This window comes from Archocentrus centrarchus, unplaced genomic scaffold (assembly GCF_007364275.1).
Source record: "Archocentrus centrarchus isolate MPI-CPG fArcCen1 unplaced genomic scaffold, fArcCen1 scaffold_53_ctg1, whole genome shotgun sequence".
Taxonomy (NCBI): Eukaryota; Metazoa; Chordata; class Actinopteri; order Cichliformes; family Cichlidae; genus Archocentrus; species Archocentrus centrarchus.
This window is the reverse complement of record NW_022060275.1, coordinates 407,666-420,000: the sequence shown is the minus strand read 5'-3', so window position 1 is coordinate 420,000 and position 12,335 is coordinate 407,666. Positions and strand designations below refer to the sequence as shown.

General features: G+C 43.5%; 1 protein-coding gene across 1 annotated transcript in view; it reads left to right on the top strand.

The window, feature by feature from the left end:
* Nucleotides 1–12,335, top strand: part of LOC115777426 (Fc receptor-like B) — an 80,283-nt gene that overhangs the window by 8,243 nt on the left and 59,705 nt on the right. Inside the window, exons 3-4 of the mRNA XM_030725335.1 lie at nt 2,444–2,707; nt 2,787–3,047. Of these exons, the coding sequence (XP_030581195.1) occupies nt 2,444–2,707; nt 2,787–3,047 (525 nt within the window). The remainder of the gene's footprint in view (nt 1–2,443; nt 2,708–2,786; nt 3,048–12,335) is intronic.

Sequence of the window (12,335 nt, the reverse complement as noted above, 5' to 3'; positions counted from 1 at the left end):
GGATCCTGAGACTCTTTGATAGTCATTTCCAGTCTTGTCTTGATGCACTAGAACTCCTCCACCAGGCTGGAGATAGGCAGGGATAGGGCTCCATTCCACAGAAACCTATACTGCTGAGGCATTTTGGCAAGCCAAGCCACTTCCTCACCTGTGCATTTACCAGCTTTTCTAGCTGACTGGCCTGAGATGAAGTGATCTTGTAAATGGAAATTGGCAATTTACAAATTGGCCACATGAGTCAAGGCATGTGGCCTTGACATGCCTTGACAAACCCCTCACAAGTGAAATGGATGCACCAGAGCTAGAGCTTTCCTGGGAAGGTGGTGCTGTTGATCTGCTTGAGCCCCCTGATGGCCCTACTTGTTAGGTGTCTTTAAGATCTGCATGACTGAGTAAAACTTTATGCATTTTATCAATGAACACCATTTTCTTGGGGGGATGAAATTCACAAGAAGTGTGCATCTCAGATATGTACCTGGACCAGTCAAGACCTGACTGCATACTGAGCTGCTGTCTTTAATTACACTGTTCAAAAAAATAAAGGGAACACTTAAACAACACAATTTAACTCCAAGTAAATCAAACTTCTCTGAAATCAAACTGTCCACTTAGGAAGCAACACTGATTGACAATCAATTTCACATGCTGTTGTGCAAATGGAATAGACAACAGGTGGAAATTATTGGCAATTGCAAGACACACTCAGTAAAGGAGTGGTTCTGCAGGTGGGGACCACAGACCACTTCTCAGTACCTATGCTTTCTGGCTGATGTTTTGGTCACTTTTGAATGTTGGTGGTGCTTTCACACTCATGGTAGCATGAGACGGACTCTACAACCCACACAAGTGGCTCAGGTAGTGCAGCTCATCCAGGATGGCACATCATTGCGAGCTGTGGCAAGAAGGTTTGCTGTGTCTGTCAGCGTAGTGTCCAGAGGCTGGAGGCGCTACCAGGAGACAGGCCAGTACACCAGGAAACGTGGAGGAGGCCGTAGGAGGGCAACAACCCAGCAGCAGGACCGCTACCTCCGCCTTTGTGCAAGGAGGAACAGGAGGAGCACTGCCAGAGCCCTGCAAAATGACATCCAGCAGGCCACAAATGTGCATGTGTCTGCACAAATGGTTAGAAACCGACTCCATGAGGATGGTATGAGGGCCCGACGTCCACAGATGGGGGTTGTGCTCACAGCCCAACACCGTGCAGGATGCTTGGCATTTGCCAGAGAACACCAGGATTGGCAAATTCGCCACTGGCGCCCTGTGCTCTTCAGATGAAAGCAGGTTCACATTGAGCACATGTGACAGAGTCTGGAGACGCCGTGGAGAGCAATCTGCTGCCTGCAACATCCTTCAGCATGACCGGTTTGGCAGTGGGTCAGTAATGGTGTGGGGTGGCATTTCTTTGGAGGGCCGCACAGCCCTCCATGCGCTCGGCAGAGGTAGCATGACTGCCATTAGGTACCGAGATGAGATCCTCAGACCCCTTGTGAGACCATATGCTGGTGCGGTTGGCCCTGGGTTCCTCCTAATGCAGGACAATGCTAGACCTCATGTGGCTGGAGTGTGTTAGCAGTTCCTGCAAGATGAAGGCATTGAAGCTATGGACTGGCCCGCCCGTTCCCCAGACCTGAATCTGGTTGAGCACATCTGGGACATAATGTCTCACTCCATCCACCAACGTCACCTTGCACCATAGACTGTCCAGGAGTTGGCGGATGCTTTAGTCCAGGTCTGGGAGGAGATCCCTCAGGAGACCATCCGCCGCCTCATCAGGAGCATGCCCAGGCATTGTAGGGAGGTCATACAGGCACGTGGAGGCCACACACACAATACTGAGCCTCATTTTGACTTGTTTTAAGGACATTACATCAAAGTTGGATCAGCCTGTAGTGTGTTTTTACACTTTAATTTTGTGTGTGACTCCAAATCCAGGCCTCCATTGGTTAATAAATTTGATTTCCATTGATGATTTTTGTGTGATTTTGTTGTCAGCACATTTAACTTTGTACAGAACAAAGTGTTCAATGAGAATATTTCATTCATTCAGATCAAGGTGTTCCCTTAATTTTTTCGAGCAGTGTATTTTATGTGGAACATCTGGTTGTGTCTAAATTTTGCATGAAATGCAAGTTGATTGTTGCATGAAAGTATATTTGATGTGCTTTTTAATCACCAAGTTATGCATGTAATTGAAATACTCAAGTATCCCTAAGAACAACACAATTCTTCCATAATTAAATTTAACATGTTTACTGAATTTAGTCAGACTAACACATTAAATTAGAGATAACTTTAAATAATTACTGTAATATATTGCATTTGGGGAAGTGTTTTTTTTGTTGACACACTGTCAGTTGATCAAACTCAGAAGGTCATTTTGTTTTAATCATAATGCACTGAATTCTAGAATTATAGATGTACTTAATATGTATCCACCTCACAGCTCGTCTGACTGTGAGTCCCAGCAGCTCTCAGCTCTTTAAAGGAGACTTTGTGACTCTGAGCTGTGAGGAGGACGACAGCTCTGCTGGATGGACTCTGAGGAGAAACACAAGCAAAAAGCAGAGGACTCAGTGTGGAGATGGGTGGGGAAAACCAGCTGGTTCTTCCTGTAACATCAGCTACATTGATCCACTGGAAAGTGGAGTTTACTGGTGTGAGTCCAGAGAGGGTGCCATCAGTAACATGGTTAACCTCACAGTCTCTGGTAAGCTGAGTGTGTGGAGTTAGTGTTGATGAAGCTGTGTGTAAATGGATGAAATGCTGTAGTTTGTCTCTGTGTTGAGGTGGATCAGTGATCCTGCAGAGTCCTGTCCTCCCTGTGATGGAGGGAGATGACGTCACTCTGCTCTGTCAAACAAAGACCACTCCCTCCAACCTCCCAGCTGCTTTCTATAAAGATGGCTCCCTCATCAGGAAGCAGCCTACAGGTCACATGACCATCCAGCATGTTTCCAGGTCTGATGAAGGCCTCTACAAGTGTGACATCAGCGGTCATGGAGAGTCTCCATCCAGCTGGATCACTGTCACAGGTGACACACTCACCTGTCTGTGTTTCTACAGGTTTCAACATTCACAATGTGACCATAACTTAATGACTGTGTTTGCTTTATTTTAGAGAAAAACACCACCACATCTCCTCCTACTGTCTTATTGATTGGAATAGTATCTGTTGTGGTTTTACTGGTGTTGCTGTTTCTGCTGGTGATAGTACATGTTCATAGGAGACGTAAAGGTGAGACTCAGTCTTCTGGATTTGAAAAGTGTTTTTTTTTTTTTTCATAGTAAAGTACGCATTTATTAGGATAAATTTTTAAATTGAATATCAGTATCTTAATTTATACAATTTTTTTGTTCATTTCAGTTGAAAATGCTGGAGAAGATGATACCACTGCTGACATTATGTACAGTGATGTCAAAATATCAAATTGTCAGCCAGTCAAACAAAGCAGAGGTAGTATCACTCTCTTATTCTTGCTGGGGTGGGGTGAGAGCCTTTTCTTTTGATCTTGCTTGTGGTATGTGAGGGAAAACGTCTTTTTATAAAGTGAGAAAACTGGACATTTCTTTGTCAGGGTTTGCAGAGTGTTAGGACCCAAAATGCAGGACACAACCAGATGGATTTAAAAAAGGGTTTAACTGTAGCTGATGCAGATGTTTAAACTGTCACGATGAGGGGCTGTGTGCGGAGGGAGAGGACCCAAGTGCAGGACTGACGCAGATGTAAACTAAAAACGACTTTATTTCAAAAATACAAAACTCTAAATCTCCACCAGGGCAGGAACAAACTAGAAGCCTGGGAGAAACCAAAACACACAGCTACTGTAGGAGGGGAACACTAGGGGGAAACAATGACGACGACACAACAATAAACAAAGGAAGACTCAGGGCTTAAATACACACAAGGGAATTAGGGCAAGTGGAAACAACAGGGGATGACAGGTGAACTAAATGAGACTAATGACAAAGGGGAAGCAAAACTAAACACAAAGCACAAGGAACACAAGACTGTCAAAATAAAACAGGAACTGACCTAACCAAAAACATGCTGACTTAACAGACTGACAAAGGGAGTGAGAACATGACCAACTAAACCAGACCTGGGACAAAGGAGAGACACTAAGAAACACAGAACTAAACCAAAGGGAACCTAAATACAAGAGGGTCATGACTTACACACACACGGGAGTATAGGGGAAACCAGAACATGAAAAACCAAAACAGAAAACAAAGAAACTAAGATTCAAATACTAAACTATAACCAAAACTAGACATAGAACAGAACTTCACAAATAGAAACCAAAACACTGGGCCACCGGCCCAGGACCATGACATAAACTAACAAAAACAGTAATAAAAATGTACAAAAACCAAACTCAAAACCCAAACAGAGCGCACACAACTGGGAAATAAAGAAAATATCTATGCAAAGGACACAAGTAAGACTGAACAGAGGGCTGATTAAGATTAAACTCAAGAAATGATGAGCCCCAACTGCACATGGTCAACACAGGTTAGGACAATCAGAGAGGGAGGGAGAAAGCAAAACCCAAAAGGAAAAACTAGTTATCAAAGTAAAACAAATAAACAATATTGAAACAAAAAGATGTGAAATATGACAATACTAAATATAAATGGGAGCTCTAAGTTTTTTAGAGCTTCTAAAGTCTGACGATCTGTAAGAGATATAAGTTCCAGTTTCAAAGACTGACACATGCACAGTAAAGAAATGTTTCCCTGTAAAATGAAATTCTGCCTTTGCTGTCCAAAATAGATGACACTGGAAAAAAGAAAAGTCCATGCATAAAATAGATAAATAGAATAAATAATTTAGAAAAACAATAGTAACAATTACTGTATACTTAAAAAAAAATATATATGCAGTATATAAGAAATACAGTGGTAATTGTCATGGTGCAGCAGGCAAGAATGCTGCTTCATTGCTGGATACTCAAAAAAAGGAAGCACAAAGAAGCTCAACAAGGGTCCAACAATGCAACAGACTGCAGCTGTCAACCAAACATGGAACAGGAACCCACATTACCTCTAAGAGAAGCCTTGGGCAACAACACAACAAAGGGTAAGGAGAAATGCAGACGGAAACGAGACAAGACTGGAGACACCTGGGGAGAACAGGTGGACTGAAACACACTAACGGGGTGAGGGGAAGCAAAACAGAACACAAAAAGTAAAACAGTAAAAAGTAGACAAGGAAATAGAAATGCAGACTTGACACAAGGCAGATACACAGAGAAACACAGGGAAGTAAAAACTAAATGCAAAACCCAAGAGACAGTGGACTAGGACACAGATGGATAAAATAGACAGAACTACAAGGATGAGGGGATGACCTGGAGAACATAGGGAAACAAGGAATAGGTACAAATAAACCACAACCGTTTGCTTTATTTTGGTTCTATTTGTGTGCTCTAGTTCTTATACTCTGTGTTTATAGGATCTTGTGCTATGGCTTCAGTTGTTTTGTTGATTGTCCTTCCTGGAGCCTGTTAAGGAAGTGTACTAAAGAGCAGCTGTTGAAAATAGCTGAGCACTACAGTGTTGATGGCTGTAGCCATAAGGCTGACATTAAAGCTGTCCTGGCAACAGGATTTAAATATTAAGTGTCGGGTGAGGAACCCAGCTCAGGCTCTGAACCAATTTCAGTGATTCTGGGTTTACTTTTGAGCTGCAGAAGGAGTTGATGTTTTTGCAGTTAAGAGAGTGAGAGAGCTAGTCAAATAGCTTTGGAAAAGCTGAAACAAGGACATGAAATGGAAAGGGAGAAAATGAGACAAGGATTAGAAAAAAGTTACAGCAGCAAAAATTGGACTTGGTAAAAGAAAGGGTATTTGTGGAAAATGTTTCACCGAGGGATGAGGTCCTATCTTCACAAAGAAGTGTGGCCAAGAGATTCATCTCAATAGTAGTTTGTGTCTCATTCCTGTTTAATGAGTAGGATGTAGATACTGTTTTTTTCTTGTTTGAACAGGTGGCTGATTTAAGAGGTTGGATGGATCACCTACTAATCGGAAGGTTGGCAGTTCAATTCCTGCCTGCTCCGGGCTGCATGTCAAAACAAGATATTGAACCCCAAGTTGCTCTCCTATGCAAGCATTGGAATGTGAATGTGTGTGAATATTAGATAGTAAGCACTTAGCTTAGATACACATGGAAGTGTGTATGAATGGGTGAATGCAAATGTGTTGTATAAGCACTTTGAGTGCTCAGTTAGAGTAAAAAGGTGCTATATAAGAACTAGTCCATTTAGCATTTACCATGCAGAGCAGACTTTGTTACTTCAGAGTGTGTTACCTGGGAAAACCCAGGTGGCCTGCTCTGCATTAAGTGCAGCAGATAGTTTAAGTTATGAAAAGGTTAAAAATGCTGTTAGTTCCAGAAGCCTATCATCAGTGATTTCGATCACGGAAACCTGCTGAGAAGCAAGTTAATGTGGAATTTGCTTGTGATTTATTGACTCATTTTAACAGCTGGTGATCTGCAGCAGGTGTGACTACTTTTGAGGGCCTTTGTGATCTAATTGTTTTAGAGCAATTTAAGAACTCACTACCAGAGCACATTGCAACCTACCTGAGTGAGCGTAAAGGTACTAATGTTTTGGAAGCAACTGCTTTGGCTGATTACGTATTGACACACAGGAGTAATTCTTTTGGTGTGTACCCCGCATTTGGAACTTACGGGGAAACTGGTAAAACACCAGTTTCCAGAGTATCTAGAGCATCTCACGGCCCGTGGGCCAAATCCGGCCCGTGATTGGCTGGTGACCGGCCCGTGGGCATTTCTTGTAATTGCTCAAAATTAAAATAATTTACACATTTTCCCTTTTATTGTATAACAAATGCTGAATAATTCCCCTTTGCGTTCACAAAGGGAACTGTCTGTGAGACGAGTCCTCCGAATCATTAGTTTGTACACGGCCCTTTAGGTCCTAATGATTGGGGCCGTGAAGGGAGTGAACAGTTTGTACATGTCAAGAATCACTGCTGATCTGCGTGGAAAAGACATGTGTCCCTAATTGAATATCTTGCCAATAAAAAAGGGTGAGGTCAGTAAGTGGAAAAAAGTTGACATTGAAAACAGACAGTTTAATAACAAATGGACAGATGAGTTTGCCTTCATTTTGCCACCTCATGCCAACGCAAAACTGTTGTTTAATTTGCCAAATGACAATTGCTGTATGCAAAGTTGCTAACATTAAGCGCCATTACAAGTCAAAACACGTCAACTTCAATGCAGCCTTCCCGGTTGGTAGCATGGCATGAAAAGACAAGATTGAGACTTTAAAGTTGTCTTATTCTACCATATCCACAACATTCCACTACTGCTGCTGAAAAAGCCACCGCTGCTTCACTGCGTGTAACCTGGGAGCTGGCTAAAAAGGGCAAGCCATTTGTGGATGCTGAGCTTGTGAAAGTCTGCACACTGGGAATCGTAGAGGAGTTGCTTGCCGGTGACAAACACAAAGATGACATCGTTAACTGCATGAAGCAGGTTCAGCTTTCGGATTCAACGGCAGCACGAGACTAGAAACTTTGTATGAGGACAGTTTTTCTACTTTAGTTGCTGAAATGAAGTGTGTGGATTACATGTCAGTAGCTGTGGACGAGTCTACAGATGCAACAGACACTGCACAGCTGTCCGTGTTTGTGAGATATTTTAATGGGGAGCTTTTCAAAGAGGAGCTGCTGTGCCTTTTGCCCATCAAGAGCAACGCAACGGGTGAGGCCATGTACAATTCTATGAAAAGTTTCTTTGATAAGAATTCTCTGGAGCTGGATAAAATCAACCTCCTTGTAACTGACGGTGGGCCATCTATGATAGGGCGAGAGAGGGGCTTAGCATCACGTCTCATAGCGGACCACCCCACAGTTAGTTCACTACACTGCATCATTCACCAGACGGTGTTGTGTGCCAAACTGTCTGGTGAAATGAAAGGAGTGATGGACACAGTGATCAGAATTGTAAATCACATTGGCTCAACTTCAAGTTTACAGCACAGGCTTTTCAAAATGCTACTACAGGAGCAAGAAGCTCAATATTCAGACCTACTGCAGCACAATGATGTCAGATGGCTGAGCAGGGGGCGAGTCCTACACCGCTTATTTGCACTGCGCAAAGAAATCACAGAATTTCTTTCCGGTCAAAAAACAAAGAAAGCAGATGAGTTCTCTCAGTTTATGCAAGATCAGGAATCTGTGGCTCTGGTTGCATTTCTGTGTGATATCACTAATCACTTGAACCATCTTAACCTGCAGCTCCAAGGTGGGGATTCGAATGTGGGAGAGCTCTTTGAAAAAGTGAGCGCTTTTCAGACAACCTTAGACGTATTCGTAGCAGACATAGAGGGGAAAAAACTTCACTTCCCTACCCTGCGTGATGTTCCTACAAATGCGACTGTACTGTCACAAATGGTAGCACTGTTAAAAAATCTGTCAGAGAACTTCAGATCGCGGTTTCACAACTTCAAAATCCCACAGCAACTACTACTGTTTGTGTGCAACCTGTTCGCCGTTGCTGTCACCGGGAGCTGCCCAGCAGAGGCAAAAAACACTGTGCCTGCTATCAGTGAGGGCGCTTTCCAGCTGGAACTGGTCCAGATGCAGGCTAATGATGTCCTAAAAGCCAAGTTCAGAGAGGAGAGACTGTGAATTTTGGGCACACTCTGTTCATCAGTATCCGAACTCTAAAAGACTTGCTATATACATTTTGATAATGTTCGGATCCACCTACATATGCGAGTCTGGGTTTTCAGTGATGAATCTAGTTAAGAACAAGAAGCGCAATAGACTCACCGACTCACATCTCAACCAGTGCTTGCATATTGTCTTGACATCTCACAGACCAAACTTCAGTAAGCTCTCAAAGGAAATGAGATGCGTTACCTCACATTAAGCATGTAGTCAATAACTGATAGTGTGTGATGTATGAAGTCTCCACACACATGCACAACTTACACCATTGTGCTTACTGATTTCCACACTACATTTTTCTCTATTTCTGTTGTTTATATTTAATAAAAAATTTAAATTGGCAAATGGTGTGTCCACCATTTTTTGTCATGGCCTTAAGAGCCAGGTTGTGGCAGCAATGTGTGCAATTGTGCATAAAGTAGACCAAGGTTAAAGACTCAGGTGTTTATGAACTCTTTCTTCCCTACAGCTTATGGCTCAAGTATTATATTTTAAAATTACCATTTTCCAGTGGGGTGGCAGTAGGGGTGGCAAGGGCTCTGTTGGGGGTGGCAATTGCCGCCACTGCATGGGACTCTACCCCTGTCTCGGCAGGCCGCTGCCATTACTTTTCGGACCAGCGCGGTGAGCACGTGCACACACGCAGGCACACAGCTGTCCGACGGCGCTCCCAGCTTAAACTCGGAGAGCGGAAAATGATCAATCCACAAGGTTTTTAAATAAAATGACAAACAAGAAAAGGAAGGTCATTTTATCTATAATTTTAGTTAGTTTTAGTTAGTTTTTTTAAACTCACAATACAGTTTCAGTTAGTTATAGTTTTTTCCTTTTAATTTTAGTTTTTATTTATTTCAGTTAACGACAATGTTTTTTCAATTTCAGTTTTCGTTATTTTGTTCGTTTTCGTTAACTATAATAACCCTGGCAGGGAATAATGAGGGAAGTGGAAGCAGCAGGGAGCAGAGCTGAACACAATAACACTGACGAGACAAGAGGAAGCAAAAGTAAACCTAGAGCACAAGGACCACAACACTACCAAAATAAAACAGGAAGTGGGACAAGGGAACAAAGATGCAGACTTGACACAGAACACAAGGAACTAGAAATAACAAACTGAGGACCAATACAGAAGAGAACAAAAAAACACCGGGCCACCGGCCCAGGACCATTTGGTGTTTGTTTAATGGACCCTGCATTTTGGAGTTTTAGTGTCAGCCTTTTTAACAATAACATTTTTTTTTTTTTTTTTGGTTTTTTGGTAACCCAAGAGGGATCATTTGGATAAGAGGGGTGCTAAGTTATTGGCTAACATTAAAAAGACTCATTAGCAAGCTGCTTCCATAGACTGTATGGGTATATCACACAGATACAGATAACTGCTAATAAATGCCAAGCAAAATCCAAATATTATAATAACCCAAAGAACATACCATGTTATTTGTCACATTATTACATTAAACATGTTCCAAAAGACTCCAATAGATACTGATGTCTACTATATTTGTTTTATTGTGAAGCGAGTGATCCAGCTGCAGTCTACTCAGAGGTGAGATCAGAAGACATCACTTATGGACAAATCATCATCAGAGACAAGAAAAAAAAATCAAAGATGAGAGGTACTGCTGATCTTCTTTGTCTCCATCACTTTTCAGTTCTACTCTCAGATGCTGAGTTTTTGGTTTAAGTTATGTTTATGTTATGGTTTAAGTTAAGTTAAAATTAAAATGCTTAAAGGCTAATAGTAGGCCTAATGCTCATCATGTTCATGATCTTAGTAGCAGGTTAACATTTGGTTGTTAAGATAACATAACATAAGATAACATAGTGTTTATTTGTCACATGCACAGTTATACACAGTACAATGCACAGTGAAATGTATTTTGTACCTGCAACCATATATACACACACATATAAATAAGAAGAATAAAAATAAAAAAAAGTAATTCACACTATACACTATACTCTATATACTATACACTATACACACTTTTATAAATTATAATATTTACATTGTGCAATAATAGTCCAGTTAGGGCTCAGAGTTGAGCAGACGGATGGCTTGTGGGTAAAAACTCTTCTTCAACCTTTCAGTCTTAGTCCTCAGGCAGCGGTAACGCCGGCCTGATGGGAGCAGGGAAAAGAGAGAGTGTCCGGGGTGGCTGGGCTGTTTTAGGATCTTCATGGCCCTCAGCCTGCACTGCTTGGTGTAAATGTCCTGCAGGTTGGGGAGGGTGGTTCTGATGGTCCGTTCAGCTGAACGAACCACCCTTTTTAGGGCCATGAAGTCCTGCTTGGTGCAGTTTCCCATCCAGGTGGTGATGCTCCCACGCACGATGCTCTCGATGGTGCAGGTGTAAAAGTTCCTGAGCACCTTGAGTGGGAGCTTGAAGTCTCTCAGCCGCCTGAGGAGGTAGAGACGCTGTCTGGCCTTCTTCACAGTGATGTTTATGTGATGAGTCCAGGACAGGTCCTGTGAGATGGTCACTCCCAGGTATTTGAAAGTGTCCACTCTTTCCACCTCAGCACCACTGATGACAAGTGGATGGTAGTCCCTCTGCTGCTTCCTGCTGAAGTCCACGATCAGTTCCTTTGTTTTGCTGACGTTGAGCAGGAGGTGGTTCTCCCGGCACCAGTTCTCCAGGCGGGAGACCTCTCTCCTGTAGGCTGTCTCCTCATTGTGGGAGATCAGTCCCACAACAGCAGTGTCGTCAGCAAACTTGATGATGACGTTGGACTCTGACGTGGCCTCGCAGTCATGGGTGTACAGTGAGTACAGCAGAGGGCTGAGCACACAGCCTTGGGGGGATCCAGTGTTGAGGGTGAGGGAGGATGAGGTGAGGTGACCCACTCGTACCACCTGTGGTCTGCTGGTCAGGAAGCTGTGAACCCACCTGCACAGGGATGGGCCCAGGCCCAGGTCCAGCAGCTTAGAGACCAGCCTGGAGGGAACTATGGTGTTGAATGCTGAGCTGTAATCTACAAACAGCACTCTCACATAGTTCCCCTTACCAGTATCTATGTGTGAAAGGGTCTTGTGGAGGAGGAAGGATATGGCGTCATCTGTGGATCTGTCTGGCCGGTATGCAAACTGTAGTGGGTCGAGGGTGGTGGGCAGTGAGGAGGTGATGAATGTCTTGATGAGTCTCTCAAAACACTTCATCACCACAGAGGTGAGTGCTATGGGCCTGAAGTCATTGGGGCTGCTGGGGTGTGGTTTCTTTGGGACAGGGACTATGATGGACTTTTTAAAGCAGGTGGGAATCACACACAGTTTCAGTGAGAGGTTGAATATCAGTGTAAACACAGGTGCCAGCTGGTCAGCGCAGGTCTTAAGGACACGTCCACTAATACCGTCTGGTCCAGCCGCTTTCCTGGTGTTTACACGTCTAAACGCCCTCCTCACGTCGCGCTCCGTCACAGTGAGTGTCTCCGCCCCTCCGGCCGGGAGCGCAGCGGGCTGTCGGCTTCCCGACTCAAAGCGCGCAAAGAAGATGTTGAGTTCATCAGCCAGAGAAGCGTCGGCACTCACCGGGTGTGTGTGTGGTGCTTTGTAGTCCGTGATGGTGCGTAGACCCTGCCACAGTCCCCTGAAGTCAGACTGTTGTAGTTGCTGTTCCAGTCTGCGGC